The sequence below is a fragment of the Natrix helvetica genome (genome assembly GCF_964273705.1).
Source record: "Natrix helvetica genome assembly, chromosome: 13".
Taxonomy (NCBI): Eukaryota; Metazoa; Chordata; class Lepidosauria; order Squamata; family Natricidae; genus Natrix; species Natrix helvetica.
The window spans coordinates 12,054,189-12,075,858 of NC_138557.1; the positions used below are offsets into that span (position 1 = coordinate 12,054,189).

Sequence of the window (21,670 nt, forward strand, 5' to 3'; positions counted from 1 at the left end):
TACTGGTGGCAGTAGGTGGTCTCGCAGGTACCCTGGGCCTAAGCCATGGAGCGCTTTAAAGGTCATAATTAATACCTTAAATCGCACCCGGAAAACAACCGGCAACCAGTGCAGGCTGCCTAAAAGGGGTGTAACATGGGAGCACCTAGGTACCCCCATGACAACCCGTGCGGCCACATTCTGGACCAGCTGAAGCCTCCGGGTGCTCTTCAAGGGCAGCCCCATCTAGAGAGCGTTGCAGTAGTCCAGGCGAGAAAGGACGAGGGGTTTTGATATCTTTTATTTTCACTGATAAATGATTAAGATAAACTGATTTCTCTAAAAGTAGGGGGAATATATGTTTGAGTATCACCTGCAATTAGTTGCCAATAGTTATTATTGTTAGGGGATATTTCTGAACTGTCAATTTTATTGAGTGTATTTTTATTAGTCAGTGACCAAAATAAAGTTCTGTCTTTTTATTTGGACTGAATTTTCCCTGCCTCATTCTGAACCAGAAAGAGAGTTGCCTGTGTCTTTTGCTGCATAGAATATCTGAATTGAAAGGGACCTTAAAGATCTTATAGTCCAGCACCTTGCTCAAGCTGGAGACCCTATATCATTTCAGACTAATGGCTCTTCTTAAAAAGCTCCAGTGTGGGAGCACTCACAACTTCTGAAGGCAAGCTATTCCACTGATTAATCGTTCAAACTGTCAGGAAGTTTCTCCTTAATTCCATGTTGCGTCTCTCCTTGATTAGTTTCCACCTATTGCTTCTTGTCCTGCCTTCAGATGCTTTGGAGAATAGTTTGACTCCCTCTTCTTTGTGACAGCCCTTCAAATATTGGAACACGGCTATCATGTCACCCTCTAGTCCTTCCTTTCACTAGACTAGACATACCCAATTCCTGCAATTGTTCATTATATGTTGTAGTCTCCATTATTATTAATAGTGTTTAGCCCACTTTGATTTTGTAGTGAATGAGGACTAAGATTAACCTATTGATATATTGGATTAAGAAAAGAGACTAGTGTTTCCATCCCTCATCTTCCAATGTCTGCAGTCTAAACACTGGGCTGAAACTTGTAGATTTACTTTCGTTTTTTTCTTTTATTACAATACAATGCAATACAATACAATGCAACGCAGTGCAGTGCAGTGCAGTGCAGTGCAGTACAGTACAATACAATACAATACAATACAATACAATACAATACAATACAATACAATACAATACAATACAATAGTAGAGTTGGAAGGGACCTTGGAGGTCTTTTAGTCCAACCTGCCTAAGCAGGAAACCCTACACCACTTCAGTCAAATGGCTATCCAACATCTTCTTAAAAACTTCCAGTGTTGGGGCATTCACAACTTCTGGAGGCAAGCTGTTCCACTGATTAAATGTTCTAATTGTCAGGAAGTTTCTCCTTAATTCCAGGTTGCTTCTCTCCTTGATTAGTTTCCACCCATTGCTTCTTGTTCTGTCCTCAGGTGCCTTGGAGAATAGCTTGACTCCCTCTTCTTTGTGGCAACCCCTGAGATATTGGAAGACTGCTATCATGTCTCCCCTAGTCCTTCTTTCTCTTAAGCTAGACATACCCAGTTCCTGCAACCGTTCTTATTGATATATCTAATTAGAAAATGATGATACAATGACATCCAAATGTTTTGAGATTTCTATAACAGACATGTGATATCTCATAGTTTAAATTGAAATAGATATCTGCCATTTAGCACAATGTATTCAAGATCTTGACTGACTTTTATTTTGTTGACCTGATGATGTTACCTAGTTGGGTAATGAAACGTCTACAAGAAAACAACTAAGTTCAGGGAGGGCCATGAACCTCACAGTTCAACCTTGTGCTAAAAATATTCTCTTTTATTGATGTCTTTTAGTGTGATAAAAATCTTCCTTTGAAGACATCTCTGTTCTTTTATCTTTGAATCTGTGGCTGTAATCCTTCTTTGCTTAAATGTAATTAGTAATGACAGATCCTCTGCACAACAGCTGCAACGAACGTGTGATTCACACTATAGCTGGGGAAAGGCACTTCTATTATAAATTAGTGCAATGATTTCAGGCAAGCCATGACTTAAACTGTAGGCTGTTTTCTTGGATTTTTCAGTTATAGTTTGTTATTTTTATGTTCACAACTATTTATAGACTTAGTGTTAAAAAACAACAACAGAGTTTCCCATGTAAAAAACACACACAAATATACACACTTCTTTTAATTAGGTTACAAAATTGAATGGAGCATATATTAACCGATTCTTTATTGACCGGAGTATTGGAAAACAGCTGGCAGATTCTTTATATTTGTGCCAAAAATGAACACCAGAAATGCAAACTAAATATTTGAGACTTCTGTACAAAATTGGCCCTAATAATATAAAAACTATTTTTTAAAAATGCAATAAGGACAGAGCATTGATTTTTGACAATCACCTGCCCCCACAAAATTTCTATTCCATTTGGACTTTTTCCTTGCATATTTTGATTAGATTTTTAGACATTTAGGTAGAGGTCAAGGTAAAAGTTCGCCTCGCACATATGTGCTAGTCATTCCAGACTCTAGGGGGCGGTGGTCATCTCCATTTCAAAGCCGAAGAGCCAGCGCTGTCCAAAGATGTCTCCGTGGTCATGTGGCCGGTATGACTAAACACCGAAGATGCACAGAGCGCTGTTACTTCCCCACCAAAGATGGTTCCTATTTTTTCTATCTGCATTTTTATGTCCTTTCGAACTGCTAGGTTGGCAGAAGCTGGGACAAGTAAGAGACATTTTAGGGTTTTGCTATTCTGGGTTTTTCTTCATGAAGTGTTAACAGAGGGATAGAATCAAGATCACGTGAAGTGTTAATACCACTTTATAATGCCTTGGTAAGGCCACACTTGGAATACTGCATTCAGTTCTGGTCGCCACGATGTAGAAAAGATGTGGAGACTCTAGAAAGAGTGCAGAGAAGAGCAACAAAGATGATTAGGGGACTGGAGACTAAAACATATGAAGAACAGTTGCAGGAACTAGGTATGTCTAGCTTAAGAGAAAGAAGGACTAGGGGAGACATGTTAGCAGTGTTCCAAAATCTCAGGGGCTGCCACAAAGAAGAGGGAGTCAAGCTATTCTCCAAGGCACCTGAGGACAGGACAAGAAGCAGTGGGTGGAAACTAATCAAGGAGAGAAGCAACGTGGAACTGAGGAGAAATTTCCTGGCAGTTAGAACAATTAATCAGTGGAACAGAAGTTGCCTCCAGAAGTTGTGAATGCCCCAACACTGGAAGTCTTTAAGAAGATGTTGGATAGCCATCTGTCTGAAACGGTATAGGGTTTCCTGCCTAGGCAGGGGGTTGGACTAGAAGGCCTCCAAGGTCCCTTCCAACTCTACTATTGTATTGTATTGTATTGTTAGAAGCGTTGTCAGAACTAAACCATCACTCATTTTAGTGCTGGATGGATTACGCTGCACAACCGTTAAATAAAAATGTAAAAAACAGGTAACAGAAAAGACATTCGAGATGCTAACACAATCTGCTGAAAGTGACAATGTAAGAAAATTCAAATTAGTAGATGATAAAGCAACTTAATGCCTTTAGCCATTCTTCATTTTGTTTCACAGTCATACCTTAGTGTTGGAAATGAAAGTCGCTTGAGATGCAGCCTTCACGCTTGAATGGCTTCTTTAGAAATTCAGACCTTTTGCATTCTAAGAACCAAATGACTTCTGACAACATCTCAATAGAACAGACATCAGTCATTAACTAAGTTTGCATCTCTGTATGGTGATGTAAAAAAAACAACAACCTTACGTTTCTTTCTTTAAATGTAGAATGATAAAAGCTGCTGTCTTAATAATTAACCCCTTTTATGTACTAAAATGGTATGTGACCAAAACACCTGTCCTGATTAATCAGCACAAGATATATTTAGTTGATCTATTACTTGATAAGATTTCCATAGGAATATAGCAAAAAAAAGGGGGAAGGGGGAATCTGACTGATTCAGACACATACTGTATGTTATTATAACAAGCACAATGAAACAGAATTTCTCTTTAAACGAAGAGAAAACGAAATGTCTATGCATGCCCTCTATGTTTAATCAGTCCTTGCATTGTTATTACTGTAAAACCAAGGGAATATATCTTGTGGTGATTAATCAGTATAAGGTACTAAAACACTATAATTTCTTTTGTCATTACCCAAAACTTTCTTACTAACATTGAGCTGTCTCAAGGAAACCAATAGGCTTGGTGGTGAGAACAGAGGAAGGCAAGCATAGTGCCACCAAGACTACTGGCTGTCTATGCAGGGAAAGTAATCATAGATTGTTGTTGTTAGTTGCAAAGTCGTGTCCAGCCCATCCCAACCCCATGGGCAACGTTCCTCCACGCCTTCCTGTCCTCTCCCATCCTCTGGAGTCCATTTACGCTCACGCCAACTGCTTCGGTGACTCCATCCAGCCACCTCATTCTCTGTCATCCCCTTCTTCTTTTGCCCTCAGTCTTTCCCAGCATGAGGCTCTTCTCCATTGAGTCCTTCCTTCTCATTAGGTGGCCAAAGTACTTGAGTTTCCTCTTCAGGATCTGGCCTTCTGAAGAGCAGTCAGGGTTGATCTCCTCTAGGACTTCCCGTATGATGGCCTTGCAGTCCAAGGGACCCGCAGGCATCTTCTCCAGCACCAGAGTTCAAAGTCCTCCATTCTTTGGCGCTCAGCCTTTCTTATGTTCCAACTTTCACAACCATCCATTGCAACTGAGAAAACCATACCCTTGACTAGATACACTTTTGTTGGCAGGGTGATATCTCTGCTTTTTAGTCTGCTGTGTAGATTTGCCATAGCTTTCCTCCCAGGAGCAAATGTCTGCAGTCCCCGTCCTGTAGTCACCATAGATGGGATGCTGGGAGGGGAAGGGTGGGCGGGGCCAGCCAGGAGTGAGATTTGGGGGTTCTCCAAACTGCACAGAATCTTAGCTAGACGTTCTCCTGAACCCCTGCAAACCCCCAGCAACCCACCCCTGGCCTAGAAGATGTCGAGGTGATGATCAGAAATCAACCTTGAGTCCTAAGATGCATTTCCCTTCCAAAAAACATTTATGGGGGACTTTGCAATACTGGCATATCACTTGATGCTAGATTAAGATGACTTCCAAATGTTTAGAATATAATTAAGTTATAAAAATGAGCTTTCTGACATGCTTAGTTATGGAAGACCTCACTATTACCCATCTAGCCTCATGTAAATCTATATGCCCAAAGGTAAGAGTTTCTCTCATTAAGTCAAGAAAATATATTGTTTTGATTCTGTGATAATGAAGGCAGCGCATTCTCCCAGCAGTAAAAAAAAAATCAGCTTGATTAAAATTGGTGATTTCCAGCAAGAAACGACTAATTATACTGATAGCATATTAGCAAAATATGTAACATAAGCAGAGGTGCACCAATAAAGCAGGCAAAGTAATTATATAAATTGCATCTTGTCTAAGAATGGGATAACAAGTTGTCAGGAAAATGTTATTTATTTCATAGCAAGCTAATATTGTAAGAACAAACATCTAGGCAGGTGAAACGTATCGAATTATTAATTATGGTATATAGACTCATTTTGCTGCTTATAATAAATGTTCTTTATCTGGCTTCAAAGGAATTACTAAAATAATGCTTCAGTCTAAGAAGATGTTGGATAACCATTTGTGTGAAGTGGTGTAGGGTTTCCTATCTAAGCAGGGGGTTGGAGTAGAAGACTTCCAAGGTCCCTTTCCAACTCTGTTATTCTATTCTATTCCAAACACAGACAGACAGACAGACAGACAGACAGATATATATCTCCGAACTAAGGTACAGTGAAAAGTAAAATTAGAAATGCCATGTTAATTTTCTTTGTTGCCATATTTTGTTTATTGATAATTACTCCATCATGAAGCACAAAATTCAATATTTGATAGGGAGGAAAGTTGTTGTCATTGCCTACATATCTCACTTGGAAAACATGGAAATTCTGCTAAATTGCTCCAAGACTCTTAAGCATTATTCTTGGAAACATCGTCTCTTTTGGGTTAAACTCACTTTTGGGTGATTGCCTCTATGCATTTTTTTTCAGTAAGGTTATATGAGTGGCTCGTCATTGCCTTATTTCAGGATTTTTTTAAAATTATATTTTGCTTCTCGGTTTGCTAGTCTAGTAAAATGAGAGTAGCACAATAGGAAACATGGGCAACTGCAGGCCTCTTCGTTTCAACTTGTCGAAGATAGCTTTTCCCTCCTAACTTGCAAAAAACAATTTGAGCATGTTTCGGATTAAGCTAGGTTTACATCAGGGTGTCAAACTCAATTTCATTGAGTGCCACATCAGGGTTGTGTTTGACCTCTGGGGACTATGGTGGGTGTGGCCACGGTGGGTGTGGCCACGGTGGGTGTGGCCACGGTGGGTGTGGCCACGGTGGGTGTGGTCACGGTGGGTGTGGTCACGGTGGGTGGGGCCAGCTTGATGTCACTCATATCAGGGGCCCTTGTGTAACCCAGGTGCTCTGCCAGCGAAAACAGCCTCTCAAGCTCCGTTTTTGGCTGCGACAGCCTTCTGCAACCCTCTGCCAGTTAAAATAGAACTAGAGAGAGCCTCGCGTGGCCCTCCCTAGCTCTGATTTTGCTGACAGAGGCACTGCAAGCCAGATATAAGCACCCCACAGGCCAGATCCAGCCCCCGGCCTTGCATTTGACACCCCCGGTTTAGATAGTCCCTGTCTTATAGGACTAAAACATGACAAATGTCAGGCATAATGTGCTTTTTTTTTAAAAAAAAAATTAAAACAGGGATTGCCATTGAAGTATGGGTAAAGTAGTCCTTGATTTTTCTAACAGTGTTTTATATGGGTTCCACGACAATTTGATGGGAACCCATCCCAAACTAAAAGCAAGATACATTGTGTATTTCAATGAAGCCAGTTTTCAATTTCTAGCACTCCACCTCTCCCGAAAGAGTGCTGGACATCCACTTTTAAATAACCATCTGGTTCCGCAGATAAATCTACCTTTTATTTGCCTTACTAAGAAGCGTGGTGCTAATCGGCCCAACCCAATGCTTACAATACTTGGTCTGCATGCATTTTTAAAAGCTTCACGGTTTCAGAAAAAAGAGAGTGTAAATGACAGCGCGTCGGGAAGCCTTGAAGAGGTGCCTCACTTTGATAAGACTTCAAGCAAGAGAAGCATCCTCTTGCATTGACTTTGTGGAAGAGTGAGGAGCCAAATTCTAAAGAACGGAGCAGTGATTCTCTCTGACAAGAGGTGGTATTCAGCTGGTTCGGACTGGTTTGCCCAAACCAGTAATGGAAATTGCAGCTGGGCCCACCCATCCACCCTGGCTCTATGCCGTCCTATTTAGGCACATTTTCAAGACGCGTGTTCTGACCGAGGCTTCCCCAAAAAGCACGAAGCAGATTCCTGGTCCTGACAAAACCCCTTTTATTAAACAAAAGTGAATTCCTCTCATTCACCTTCAGGGAAGGCTTGGTAAACTATCTTTCAAAGGTGATTTTATGGCCACAGACCTTATCTAGCTTGAAAAGTTGCCATGTAAATATTTTCCAAACTCAGTGCGGTGCAAGGAAAGACTTGGCACAGAGTCTCTGAGATTCACGGACAGATCTTCACACTCCTGAAACGAACAAATGAACAAACAAATTGTTTCCTGCAAAAGCCCCCTCCCCTTTCGCTCCACTTTTATTTCCTATGGGAGGGCCCATTCACCATCCACCTGTGACTTTACTCCCAAGTCTACCCTGATTTCTCAGCTGTTCTTTTCTTCTGGCAGCTCTGCGCATGAGCAAAGTGGGAACAGGCTCCAGCTGTTCCTCCACCTCACTGCTGTCTAACTCTGAAGGCAGCTGAGAACTGCTGGATGGCCTTGGCCTCACCTGTGCCTCTTACACAGAGCCGTCGTCCGAGGTTTTCCCAGCCTCCAGGACTGGCCCATATTCCTCCCCAACCTGTGCTGGTCAAAGCACGCTCACATTTGCGAACTGGTAGGGAAAGTAAGTGAATACTACTCCTATCTCTGACACTGTTGATTGGATGTTTAATCTTATTCACACTTCTGCAGTTTGAACATATATTTAAAACACTGGAACAGCCTTTGGACATACAAATTTCACTTATACATTCATTATGCCACATTAGGGATTATTTCACATTACAGCAGCCCAGCAAGAAGTGGTTAAAATGGAAGGGCTGATTGGCTTCAACACTCCTTGATGGGTGAAATGGTAAATTATGAAGCAGAAAAGTTGGACCTTCCCGGCAGTGTAAATGAAATAGTAATCCAACAAAGTAAATCATGTTCTTTCTCCTTCCCTTCCCCCCTCCCCCCCCAGCTCCCAGTCTGGTTGTGCCTCTGTGCATTGTGGGGTTATTAATCTTGATAATAGAAACGGAAAAAAGGAAACGTGGCCCTGAAAAATAGGTGTTGATATAAAACACTGATGAATGGGAGAAAAAAAAAACAATTGTGATTTCCTAACGCTTATCTTTGCCATACATTGACGTGGAACAGTGCTAAATTGAAAACTAGTTGGAGAATAATGCATCTACTCTATATAATATTTCATTTCCCACAAATTGTGTATGCAAGGGCAGAGAGCTCTGCTGGGCTGATTCTGGTGATGCAATTAAAATTTCAGGACCTTGAAAATGGAACCCCGATGCATTTGAATAATTTAATCATATTAATAAAATTATTTAGCTCTGTGGGCCTTGCTTGTCAAAGTGGGAGTTAGATGTGTTATTTCGCGGAGTTCGCTGCATATTGCCAAACAACTCCGTGTGATCAGTTTCTCTGGGCTGACAGGACAATGGAATTTCCATTTATTTGTTTGCTTTCGGTAAGTTTTGGAAAAATAGATCTGTTGATTCAGAAATATGCCAGTTTGAACAGATGGCTGAAATTATGTGTATAGGCAAGGGTATTCATAGCTATAATTATAAACAAACAATTGGATACTTGCGGGGGAGGGAGACGGAAAGTTACAAAACTACCTAGTGCAGCAAAGGTGCATAGCTGCATTTCTCTCTTCCATGCCTGGAGGATGTCAAGTCTTGTTTTATCAGCCCTGAGAGCTGCAGAGAATTTGCCTGCCAGAAAAGGTATAAAATGTAACCTCAGTAGATTGTGTGCCATTGTCTCTGCCTTCTACCTCCATGCTCCCTCGCAATTATTCCTGATATGAGAGGTAAAGGTAAAGGTTCCCCTTGCACATACTATGTGCTAGTCATTCTCGACTCTAGGGGGTGGTGCTCATCTCCAATTCTAAGCCGAAGAGCCAGCGCTATCCGAAGAAGTCAGCAACGTCTAGCACATATGTGCGAGGTGAACCTTTACCTTACCTTACAGTGAACATGTTGAGACACTAGCCAAATAGCAATAGCACTTAGACTCATACAGTGTATCACTTTACAGTGCTTCACAGCCCTCTCTAAACTGTTTACACAGCCAACCTGTTGCCCCCAACAATCTGGCTCCTCATTTTACCCACCTGGGAAGGATCGAAGGCTGAGTCAACCTTCAGCCTGGTGAGATTCGAACTGCCAAATTGCAGGCAGCCGGCAGTCAGCAGAAGTAGCCTGCAGTACTGCATTCTAACTGCTGTGCCACCGCAACTTACATAGCGTATTTGAAGTCTCAGATATGTGCTCCATCTTTCTTTCTTTCTTTCTTTCTTTCTTTCTTTCTTTCTTTCTTTCTTTCTTTCTTTCTTTCTTTCTTTTTTCTTTCTTTCTTTCTTTCTTTTTCTTTTTCTTTTTCTTTTTATCAATATTCCCACTCTAGGCTCCCACCTCCACACACATTTTCTTCTCCTCACTTGACCTGCTGGTTCTGAGCATTTCCTTGTTAGTTCATAGGAAACCATGTCCGTTAGAAAGACGAAGTGCAAATTAAGAGAGATGGGCTAGGCTGGGGGAGGTGGATGCCTGAACTGTGTTCCCTGGGTCTTCTTTCACAGATCAGGTCTGCCACAAACACAATTGCCACTGGCAGAAACGTAGAGGTTAGCCGAGAAAACACATGGCAGTTTTGGCTCGTACCAAACTATAATTGGGAAGGTTATTTTTAATCACAGTTACACCATAGCCCGAACATTGGGAGATTTCTTAATAAGGCTGGATGGAAATTAAACCCAAACCCAAACAACCTTGATTGAGTTGCCTCAAAGCACAGTAATATTCTGAATTGTCTAATTATAGACCTTGATAACATTATATAACTGTACTTTGGAGGGAGACATTTAAAATGATCAGCAACTGTCTATTTGCCTCATTTCACCACTTCCTTGTTTTTTTCGAAAATGATTTGATTAAATGTACAAGATGCAGAATTATTTTTGCATATATTCCCTACATCTAACTGGTGTTTATTAGTCTTCTTTGTGTGCCATCAACATTGTGGATCTCAAACATCCAGGCCGATTGCGGCTTTTTAGATGTGGGCCTTTAGCCAGTCTTGGCTATAGTATTGAAAAAGAAACAGATATTTTGTTTTACTAGCACTGATTTCCTTCAAACTTATTTTTTCTTAAGCACTGAAAGTTATAAACACCAATGCCGAGACCAAAAAAGGGAGGGAGCGACTCATCCATGAATCTAGATCTTTTTTTTTCTTCTGTACAATCCTCAGCAGAATATCAGTAAGTTCATTAGACCTTCAATGGCGAACCTATAGCATGCATGCCCGAAATGACACATGGAGCCATGTTGCCTGGCACACATGGTGTTGCCTGTTTCTCTTCCAGGTTAATGGCGTGCATGGGCTCGTGACCATCAGCTGTCTTTTGTCTGTGCGCCAGTGCCGGAAATTGGAAGAGCTGATCTTCCGTTTTCTGGCCTGAGCATGTGCGTTGGCCAGCTGATCATCGCGCACGCATGCAAACCAGAATCCAGAAGACTAGCTGGCCAGCACACATGCACGCACCAGAAACCAAAAGTTTATTTTTGGGCCTGCGCATGCCCCCTGGGCAGCTCCTCTTCCTGGTTGCGGGCCCGATCAACATGCTCGCAGGTGCTCCCTTGGTGCCAAAAAGGTTCGCCATCACTACATTAGACCAAAAACACAAATAGGGAACACCCAATTGTACATGAGTGTTTTTACCTTTCCTTTGTGATCATTGTAACCCTTTGGCTTTGCATAGCTCATTCCAAAGCATAGGAGCCAATTTTATCAACCGTTTCTTAATAAGAATGGATACATCTTTCTAAATCTTTGCAAATTTCAGTTAATACATCCCATCACTGTAATATTATTATTTTTTCTTTTTGTATTTAGATGTATATGTACTATGATTGCATTATTTGCATTTTTTTTTAAAAAAAAATTAAAAATCAGTACATCCTATCATGTTTCCACTTCTGACTGCAGCCTTTAACAGATTAACAGAGTTGGAAGGGACTTTATAGGTCTTCTAGTCCCACCACCCACTCAAGCAGGAGACCCTACACCATTTCTGACAAATGGCCAGTGACGTGCAGTCAGGTGAGGCAAGTGAGGCACAGCCTCACCACTCTCATCATGAAAAAAAAAAGTAAAAGGAAAAAGCTGAGCTAGTTGCTGCCTCACCGTGGATGACTCTGCTTAACCTCACTGGTGCTCTCCCTCCCCAAGTGTAGTGACTTCCTCCCCAGGCCCCCATTCATTTCTCTCTCTCACACACACAGCTGGATAAAACTATATAAAAATCTAGACCAGCTTCACTGATTACAAGTTTAAAAAGGCAACGTGGCTCCACCTGCAATCAAACTACACTTGGGGAGGGAGAGCACAAGCGAGCACTGAGGAGACCACAGGAGGAGGCAGGAAGCCAGGCAAAGAGCCATGTTGTAGTACACACACTTCCCCCCCAGCCTCTTTCTTTTGGAAGGCTCGGCTCGGCTCCCCTCCGGCTTCTCTGCCTCTCCTCTCACCCCAGCCTGCCAGCAGGAGGTGGTGGGTGGGCTTTATTGTGTTCCAGGCATTTCCCACCCAGACAGCAGGCTGCATTTGCAATGGTGGAGGTGTTTGGGAAAGGCAGCAGGGGAATGGGGGGGGGATGGCAGAGGAGCTGCTTTCAAGCCACTGGAAAAGATATCCAATCCAACTTTTGTGTGTGGGGGGGTTTGTTTGAGAGTGAGTGAGAGTGGGAAGGGTTAGGAGAGATAGTCCAATCCAACTTCTGTGTGTGTGTGTGTGTGTGTGTGTGTTTGAGAGAGGGGGAGGAAGGGAGAGAGGGAGGAAGGAGGGGAAGGAGAAGAAAAAGAAAAAGAAAGAAGGAGCAAAGGAGAAAAACAAATGCTGTCGCTTTAAATTGGAACTGAGCATGCCTGGCTGTGGAATTCTGGGAGTTGAAGTCCACAAGTCTAAAAATATTTGAAACCCAGCACTGTGTCAGTGCCTCACCAGTCATAAACCTCACCGCACGTCACTGCAAATGGCAGTCCAATCTCTTCTTGAAAGCCTCCAGTGATGAAGCTCCCACAACTTCTGAAGGCAACTTCTTTTCCATGGGTTGATTGTTTTCACTGTCAGAAAATCCCTCCTTCTTTCCAGGCTGAATCTCTCCTTGGTCAGTTTCCATCCATTATTCCTTGTCTGACCTTCAGGTGCTTTGGAGAATAGCTTGAACCCCTCCTCTCTGGGGCAGCCCCTCAAATATTGGAAGACTGCTCTCCTGTCTCCCCTGGTCCTTCTCTTCACTAGACTAGCCATGCCCAGTTCCTGCAGCCGTTCTTCATATGTTTTAGCCTACAGTCCCCTCATCATCCTGGTTGCTCTTCTCTGCCCTCTTTCTAGAGTCTCCACATCCTTTTTTTATAGTGTGGTGACCAAAACTGGATGCAATAGTCTAGGTATCTTAAGAACAAGACAGGACCAGTGAGCCGCCCCGAGTCCTTCGGGAGAGGGTGCGGCTAAGAAATAAATATATTATTATTATTATTATTATTATTATTATTATTATTATTATTATTATTATTATTATTATTATTATTATTATTATTATTATTATTATTATTATTATTATTATTATATTCCAAAAATGCTTTTTCAAAATAGAAGGCAAAAAAAGCACCTTTGGGACAATTATCACCTGAATGACGGAAAATCACCATTGAAAGGACCAGTGATATTTATTTTCTCCAAGATATGGTGTTTATTATATATACATTTTCTTTGAATAAAAATATTTTTCCCATTTGTGTAAAGGGAATATTTTAACTTCCTTCTATTTTCATATTAACTGGAATATGGAAACTATTGGGAAACATATGGTTGCATCAGCCTATGAAAATAGGACCGTAAGTTCAAATGGGATATTTCACTTAAATAATGTAGATTAGTGAAATCTTTAGTCGTCCTTCTGTCAACCCTGAAGTGAACCTGGCTGAGGCCTTCTTGGAAGCTTCAGGGTTATCACACAACAGAGGGAGAGAGGAAATAGTTAGATGGGGTTTGTAGCCAAAAAAAAATCTGTGGGAACCAAGGACATTTTCACAGGTGGCTGGCCAGAGGAGGAGCAAAGTAACCAAGCAACCAGCCAACACTTTGATTGGACAGTGTGACCAGTGCCTTGAGGGAAAGGGGAAACATTTACTTTTTAATTAGGGGAAAGCTGCGGGAACTTTCAGAGTCGGCTTTCACCAGTTGTGCCAATAAAGATGTATCCAATAAATTGTTCTTTGAGGCATTTGCCTGCCTCAGAATTCTGCTTTCTTTGGGTGCATTATTTGGAACCTTGACACCCTTACTAGTAATGGGGCACACATATGCATAAATACACACTAATTCAGACATTCTTTTTCTGCTGAGAAATTACTTTTAATTTTTCCATGAGATGCTTCCAAGGAAACAAAGATCCTTTGCTTAATAAGTATTCAGGAAACCTGTATGATGAATTGGTTTGTATGTTAAAATAACCTTGGACCGTCATCTCCAGGTGGATAATGTGCGGAATAAATAAATGAGGCTAAATCTCATATCTGATCTTTTAATCTTTCCCTCTTAATTTTTTTTAAAATATATATCTATAATTATATTTATAGTTTTTTCTTTAACATCATATGTGCTTGGTGTATTGTCTGGGTCTAAGTATTTGTACACAAGGCTAATAACAATAATAATACTGTTTATGCATAATAATAATTTTTCAACTTCTAACATTTACATGTAGATAATAATTATAATTTATTCTATTATGTATCAATATATATATAATTCTATTTTCCCATTTTCTACTTTCTATTTCTATTTTCTAACCCCTAATAATGCAATTGCCATATTGAGAGATAGTCTATGTCTATCCATCATCCCTTTCCTTTTTTAATATTTCAACTCTTATTGACCTCTTGAAAAGTTTTATGTGTGTAAGTTTTCTTTTAAACGTAAGTGCTCTAAGGATCTGGGGATCACAGGAAAGATAGTATGAAAAGAAATAATACATTGCATTCTGTGTTTTATTTTAGGAAACCGTAGAGAAGCCCAATGTAAGTGGAAGTTACAGTTTTCTGGAGCGAAGCATTCTTTCTGTAAGTGTAAAATTTCTTTTCATATGACTGTGCTTTAAATTCTTAAGATTCTTAAGTCTCATTTTGCTAGCATGCACACACACACACAGAAACAAAATTGTGATGAAAATGTGTTATAACAGAAAAACTATACAATTCACTCGGTTGTTTACAGATTTATCAATTCTATGTAGTGATTGTTTTTCTGAGTGCTTTGCTACTAGAAAGAAGAGAAAGTCTTGCTTTCGGGATTTGTTAATCCAAGAACATTGTTTCATTTTTCTCACATGTATATTTTTAAAGCTCCCTTTTTACAAAAATCACCCAGAGTAACATTTGTATCTGTCCAGTTGGTTTGGATTAATTTATTGACGTTTCTCTGCAATTTACTGATATAGGATTGTCTTTGTTGACCGTAGTTAATTCTCTCGGTTCAGTGCAAATAAATGAGATTTAGTTTAAATTAAATTAGATTGGATTGGATTAGATTAGATTCAGCAAGACAGTTTGGATTGCTCAAATGTATGCCATGTTCCCAGTATATTTAACTTAACTTAACTTAACTTTATTGGATTTCTAGACCGCTCCTCTCTCAAAAGAGACTCGGGGCGGTGTACAGTCATATTAAAATTGTTGAACAGTAAATATACATGTTATAAGTATACAATAAATAAATTAAACATAGGACATTTAAAGGTGGAAAACTCTTAAGCAGTACTTTCAATACTATAACCAAGATTTTGGGACTTTTTAAGGACCTTTTTCAGTGGTCAATTCCTGAATTGTTATAACTTTGATAAATGCTAATTTTTCCTTGTTCTCTCAGGGTTTAACAATGTTGCGTCCTGGTATTTGTGGAGGAAAAGCGAAAGTATTTTGTTTTGTTGGCAGCTTTCAGATGCTGTTCTTCCTCCCAGAGTTTGGGTAGATATGATGTGAATTGTTGCTGCTTGAGATGGTGATGTTGGCTTCTGTAAAGTGTGTGTGCAATTCTTACTTTGGGAAATCGTTCTGTATATGTACAAAAACAACACATTAAATTCACTAATTTCCTTGCGATCCTTAAGGCATTGCAGTGGCTCCATATCAAATTCTAGACTTAGAATGTTTTGTATCGTGTCTATATTCTACTTTAAAAAGGACAGCATGCATTAGACAATAGTGTGAAAAAAGTAAACACCCATAACAACAAAAAAGCTGGATTAAATCCCCACGAAAATAATTTTACCATAGTTTGATACTTAACAGTTCAGAAAAAGCCCAAATGAAAAGTCTGAAATGTTAAATAGTTAAGTGTCAGTTTTGGCCCTCTTAGGTTTATTCCCAGTATAACACAATATCCATAAATACTTGTGGATATGCCCACCTGCATATAAATCAATCCTTGAATTTTTAACCAAAGTACCATGGACAATGGACCCTCCTCCTCCTTCTTCTTCTTTTTCTTCTTCTTTTTCTTCTTCTTCTTCTTCTTCTTCTTCTTCTGCTTCTGCTTCTGCTTCTGCTTCTGCTTCTGCTTCTGCTTCTGCTTCTGCTTCTGCTTATTCTCCTTATTCTCCTTATTCTCCTCCTCCTCCTCCTCCTCCTCCTCCTCCTCCTCCTCCTCCTCCTCCTCCACCACCACCTCCTCCTCCTCCTCCTCCTCCTCCTCCTCCTCCTCCTCCTCCTCCTCCTCCTCCTCCTCCTCCTCCTCCTCCTCCTCCTCCTCCTCCTCCTCCTCCTGCCATATCCATCATCGGACGTTGTCAATCATATTGGCAATCCTATTTTTGTCAACAGCCACATGAAAAAGTGTTGCTGATTTTTCTCCAAACCGGTACCTTAGATTTTGAAGCCATGATGGTCTTCTTCTGCCTGGACCTCCTTTCAATCTTTCCTTGGAGGATTAAGTGAAGGATGCCATATTTTTCCGGGTGTCACATCACATGTCCAAAATATTCTTTTGCTTTTTAATGGCTTTGATAGCTTCCCTTGGCTTTCCCAGGCGGCTTATCACCTCCTCATTTCTGATTTTCTCAAACCAGCTTATACGTAAGGATTGGCTTAAAAAAGCAAATTGTGAATATTAACACATACAAACATTTCAAGGGGTGTCTTATCTGTGAGTAGAACATTTTTCATGGTCTTTTAGTCTAAATCAGTGGTTCCCAACATGGGGCCCACACCACACAGGGGGGGGGGGATTTGATTTTTTATGGGGGCAATTTGAACCTTCTTTAAATCAAGTTAATGACCTTTTAGGCTTCCTCCATGTGAGTAGAGTTCATTTTTTGAGTAAAATACAAATTATATGTCACCAGGGGGGCATCAGGATTTTAGAGATGCTTAGGTGGGACATGGCCAAAAAAGGACTGGGAATCACTGGCCTAAATTCAACTGGTCTAAATTCATCTAAATTGGCTTATTCGCAGGTAGTCCTCGACTTGCAACAGTTCATTTTGTGACCGTTCAAAATTACAACAGCACTGAAAGGTGCTTTTTCAAGAAGTAATTGGACTTTCCTGTTTTTCTCCGAAGACATTTCGCTTCTCAGAACTGAAGAAGCTTCTTCTTGGATAAGAAGCAAAACGTCTTCAAAGAAAATCCAGAAAATCCAGTTGCCTCTTGAAAAAGCACTTTGGGACAATCCATCAACAGACGGAGAATCTCAACAGCATTGAAAAAAAGTGACTTATGACCATTTGTCACACTTATGACCATTGCAGCAGCCCCATGGTCATGTGATTTATATTCAGATGCTAGATAACTGACTCACATTTATGACGGTTGCAGTGTCCTGGAGTCATGTGATCACCTTTTGCAACTTTCTGACAGGCAAAGTCAATGGAAAAACCAAATTCCCTTAACAACTGTATTACTATTTTAATAACTGCAGTGATTCAGTGAACAGATATGACAAGAAAAGTCATAAGATGGGCCAAACCTTAACAAATTTTCTCATTTAGCAACAAAAAAGTTGGGCTTAATTGTGATCATGAGGACTACATCTATGCAGCAATTGTTTATAAAAGGGCAATCTTGTTCTAATGAATACCAATTAATATATTGTTTTAAATATTCAAGCATTAGGGACATTATAAATAAAAAAAAATAGTGAGCCATGGTGGCGCAGTGGTTAAAATATGGTACTGCAGGCTAGCTCACTGCTCCCTCCAGGAGTTCGATTCTGAACAGCTAAAGGTCGACTCAGCCTTCCATCTTTCTGAGGTCGGTAAAATGAGGACCCAGATTTTTGTGGTCAATATGCTGACTCTCTAAACCGCTTAGAGAGAGCTGTAAAAGCACTGTGAAGCAGTATAAAAACCTAAGTGCTATTGCTAATACCGCAATCCTAACCATTAAAACACTACATAAAACCGTAGGAATAATAAAACGTCAAATCAGTTCATCTGCTCATTATTCCTCCACTACAAAGATAGCGGACATTCTCATGTTTGCAAACTTAAACCACGAGATGGGTTGTAAATAAATGAATAATACTAAGAGAAAAAAATCCACTTCCACATCAGTTAGTCTACCAAAGACCGATGGCACATTTCCACATTCATGCAAGGGCCATCTGTGGTGCCTACAAACGACAGGCCATATGGAAATTGTAGGATCTGCTTCCGCCTGTCTGTTTCTTTCTGGGATTCTGTTGCTTCCCGCTGACATGGGAGATTGGTGAGAATGGACAAATTTATCACTCCTGATCTTCCCAGTAATATCCTGAGCAAACGCCAGGCTTCCCCAGAGTACATTTTGGGGGGGGAAATCATCAAAGTAACCAAAACTCATTTGTAACAACAAACACAATACACAAATGTCCGTAACTCCTGCAAGCATTTTGCACTTAAAGAAAACACTTGTGGACAAGATTAGAAATTAGCAGCAGTTCCATTCAAAAGACTTCTACAAATCCCATTCTTTTTGTTCCGTGGCATGCCAGTTACTTTTTTTACTTATTTTTCCGCTCTCTCCCACCAGCAGTTCCATCTGTCCTGGAATGGTAATATGGCAGTTAGCAGGATTTGACAACAAGAAGGAAAAACAGTGAGAGATAATTTCTACCACTAAGAAGGCGGAAGGGAGAGTGAGTCCCCAGCATAGGGGAGATAGCAGTCCCTGAGCTCATTAGTATGACACCGTGAGACGCCAACAATTTATCTACAGTTATTAAATTTCAATATCTTTATAATGCTGACTGGAGGGTATGAGGTATAACGGCTGTGTTGCTAGTGTAGAAACAGAACTGTTATGTCGGCAAAGATCAGTTGTCTCCCTACACCAGGAGTGGAGAACAGTGGTCCTTTTATGACTTCTGGACTTCAACTCCCGGAATTTCTGAGCCAGCCATTCCGTTCCATGGAGTATAACAAGAAGGAAAACAAGAAAAAAAATCTGCCTCTGCCTCCCAGCAATTTGCCTCCTTAGAGCAAACATCTAACAGCCTGTTTCAGCTTCAGCACAGCCTGATTAGCACAAGCAGCTGATTGTCATTTGGATCAGCCTCCCAATGATCAGCTGTTTCAGGCTGTAGGGATTGTCATAGCCTATTGCTGCCTCCCCACACCCCATTTTCAGCCTCCATATCCCGTATTCAGACTCTGTGTACCCCATTTTCCACCTGTTCCGGGGGGGCGGTGATCAGAATGGGCAGAAAATGGGGTGAACAGAGGCTGAAAACAGGGTGTGTGGAGGCAAATTGCTGGGAGGCAGAGGCCAAAGGGTGGGGGCCAGCAGGTGGGCAGGGCTGCATTCGGTGTAGAAGACACACCCAAATTTTCACCCTCTTTTAGGGGGGGGGGGAAATGTGTCTTATACTCTGAAAAATATGGTAACTCCTTTACATTGCAAAGAATGAACCAGTGGTGAAATTCAATTTTTTTTTTACTACTATGTGGGCATGGCTTGGTGGGCGTGGCAGGGGAAGGATACTGCAAAATCTCCATTCCCACCCCACTCTGGGGCCAGCCAGAGGTGGTATTTGCCGGTTCTCCTAACTACTCAAAATTTCTGCTACCTGTCAGAACCTGCTGAATTTCACTCCTGGGATGAACCCTCTGTTGTGCACGAAGTTTTGCTCTTCTCTGCCATACAAATTTTAACCTGGTTGAGTTATACCTAGGGCTGAGGAAACAGCGGGTGATGAAGGGGTTAACCATCTGGAGAACTGAGATTGATGTCCTTGTCTTTGTGTGGAAGCCAACACTAGGGAAAACACGCAATGACCCTCAATACAATACAATACAATACAATACAATACAATACAATACAATACAATACAATAGTAGAATTGGAAGGGACCTTGGAGGTCTTCTAGTCCAACCCCCTGCTTAGGCAGGAAACCCTATACCATTTCAGACAAATAGCTATTCAACATCTTCTTAAAGACTTCCAGTGTTGGGGCATTCACAACTTCTGGAGGCAACTTCTGTTCCACTGATTAATTGTTCTCACTGTCAGGAAATTTCTCCTCAGTTCTAAGTTGCTTCTCTCCTTGATTAGTTTCCACCCATTGCTTCTTGTTCTACCCTCAGGTGCTTTGGAGAATAGTTTGACTCCCTCTTCTTTGTGGCAACCTCTGAGATATTGGAACAATGCTATCATGTCTCCCCTAGTCCTTCTTTTCATTAAACTAGACATACCCAGTTCCTGCAACCGTTCTTCATATGTTTTAGTCTCCAGTCCCCTAATCTTCTTTGTTGCTCTTCTCTGCACTCTTTCTAGAGTCTCTGCATCTTTTCTACATTGTGGTGACCAGAACTGGATGCAGTATTCCAAGGGTGTCCTTCCCAAGGCATTATAAAGTGGTATTAACACTTCACGTGATCTTGATTCTATCCCTCTGTTGATGCAGCCTAGAACTGTGTTGGCTTTTTTGGAGAAAACTCAATGTTGGAGAAAACTTGATCGGCGCCCAATTTCGGTGTGTCTAACTAGTGGCAGTGTTTCCTCCTTGTGATTGGAACCAGACGGGAACTTTGAATATCAATACTTTTCCCCCCCCCCAGGGCTACGGGCTGGTTGCTATTTAACTGAGCTGAGACTGGAATCCAGCAGGTTGCCTGGTTACAGAGAATGTAGATTAGCCGACTGCTAAGTCCACCATATGGCTAGGCATTTTATCCCGGTCACCTGTGACATGACCTACACGTGTAGTACATTAGCAATTTATAAGATAGCTTATATTTTAGGAAACACAGAGCCAGGTAACCTATCACAAAAGCTGAGCGAAAAGACGGGTTTCGTCATTATTTTCAAGGCTTGTTAAAAATGCATGAGTATGTTTCAGACAAAAAAAAAAAAAAAAGAGACTTCTATAATTAGCTCCTTGGCAGGCATCTGCAAGTAAGTTGAGATGTGAAATTTGAATGTTCATGATGGTGCTGAGAAATTTAACAAACTCAGATTGGTTTCCCCCCCACCCCCACCCCAAGATCTTAAAAGTGCTGTGTTCATTTCCTGATTTTGTGAAGTGACACCTAATTGCTTGGAGAAAAAAGCACAAGGAAAAATACAGTCGCACACACTGAACTTTATGGGCACAATTTTCAATTTGAAAATATTTTAGTGTCCATTTCAAGGACTATTCCAAGGTCATTTTGTACAAAAAGAACAATAGCTGCTTTGAATTCCCTATTATAGCAACAAACTAAACAGCACAGTTTAGTTTAAACAGTTTAAGAAAACTAAGGTCATGGCACCCTGCCCTCTCAATTCCTGGCAAATAGATGGGGAAGAAATGGAGGTAGTGATAGATTTTGTTTTCCTGGGATCTAAGATCACCACAGATGGGGACGGCAGCCAAGAAATTAAAAGACACTTGCTCCTGGGGAAGAAAGCCATAGCAAATCTAGACAGCATACTAAAAAGCAGAAACATCACCCTGCCAACAAAAATGTGTATAGCCAAGGCTATGGTTTTCCCAGTTGCAATGGATGGCTGTGAAAGTTGGACCATAAGGAAGGCTGAGCACCAAAGAATGGAGGCCTTTGAACTCTGGTGCTGGAGAAGACTCCTACGAGTCCCTTGGACTGCAAGGCCATCCAACCGGTCAGTCCTAGAGGAGATCAACCCTGGCTGCTCTTTAGAAGGCCAGATCTGAAGAGGAAACTCAAAGACTTTGGCCACCTAATGAGAAGGAAGGACTCCTTGGAGAAGAGCCTCATGCTGGGAACGATGGA

General features: G+C 41.1%; 1 protein-coding gene across 3 annotated transcripts in view; it reads left to right on the forward strand.

The window, feature by feature from the left end:
- The window catches only part of RBFOX1 (RNA binding fox-1 homolog 1), a 2,041,748-nt gene that overhangs the window by 823,611 nt on the left and 1,196,467 nt on the right, over window positions 1-21,670 (forward strand). For all 3 annotated transcript variants that reach the window (XM_081966089.1, XM_081966090.1, XM_081966091.1), the window contains one exon: window positions 14,463-14,525. In XM_081966089.1, coding sequence (XP_081822215.1) covers window positions 14,463-14,525 — 63 coding nt within the window. The remainder of the gene's footprint in view (window positions 1-14,462; window positions 14,526-21,670) is intronic.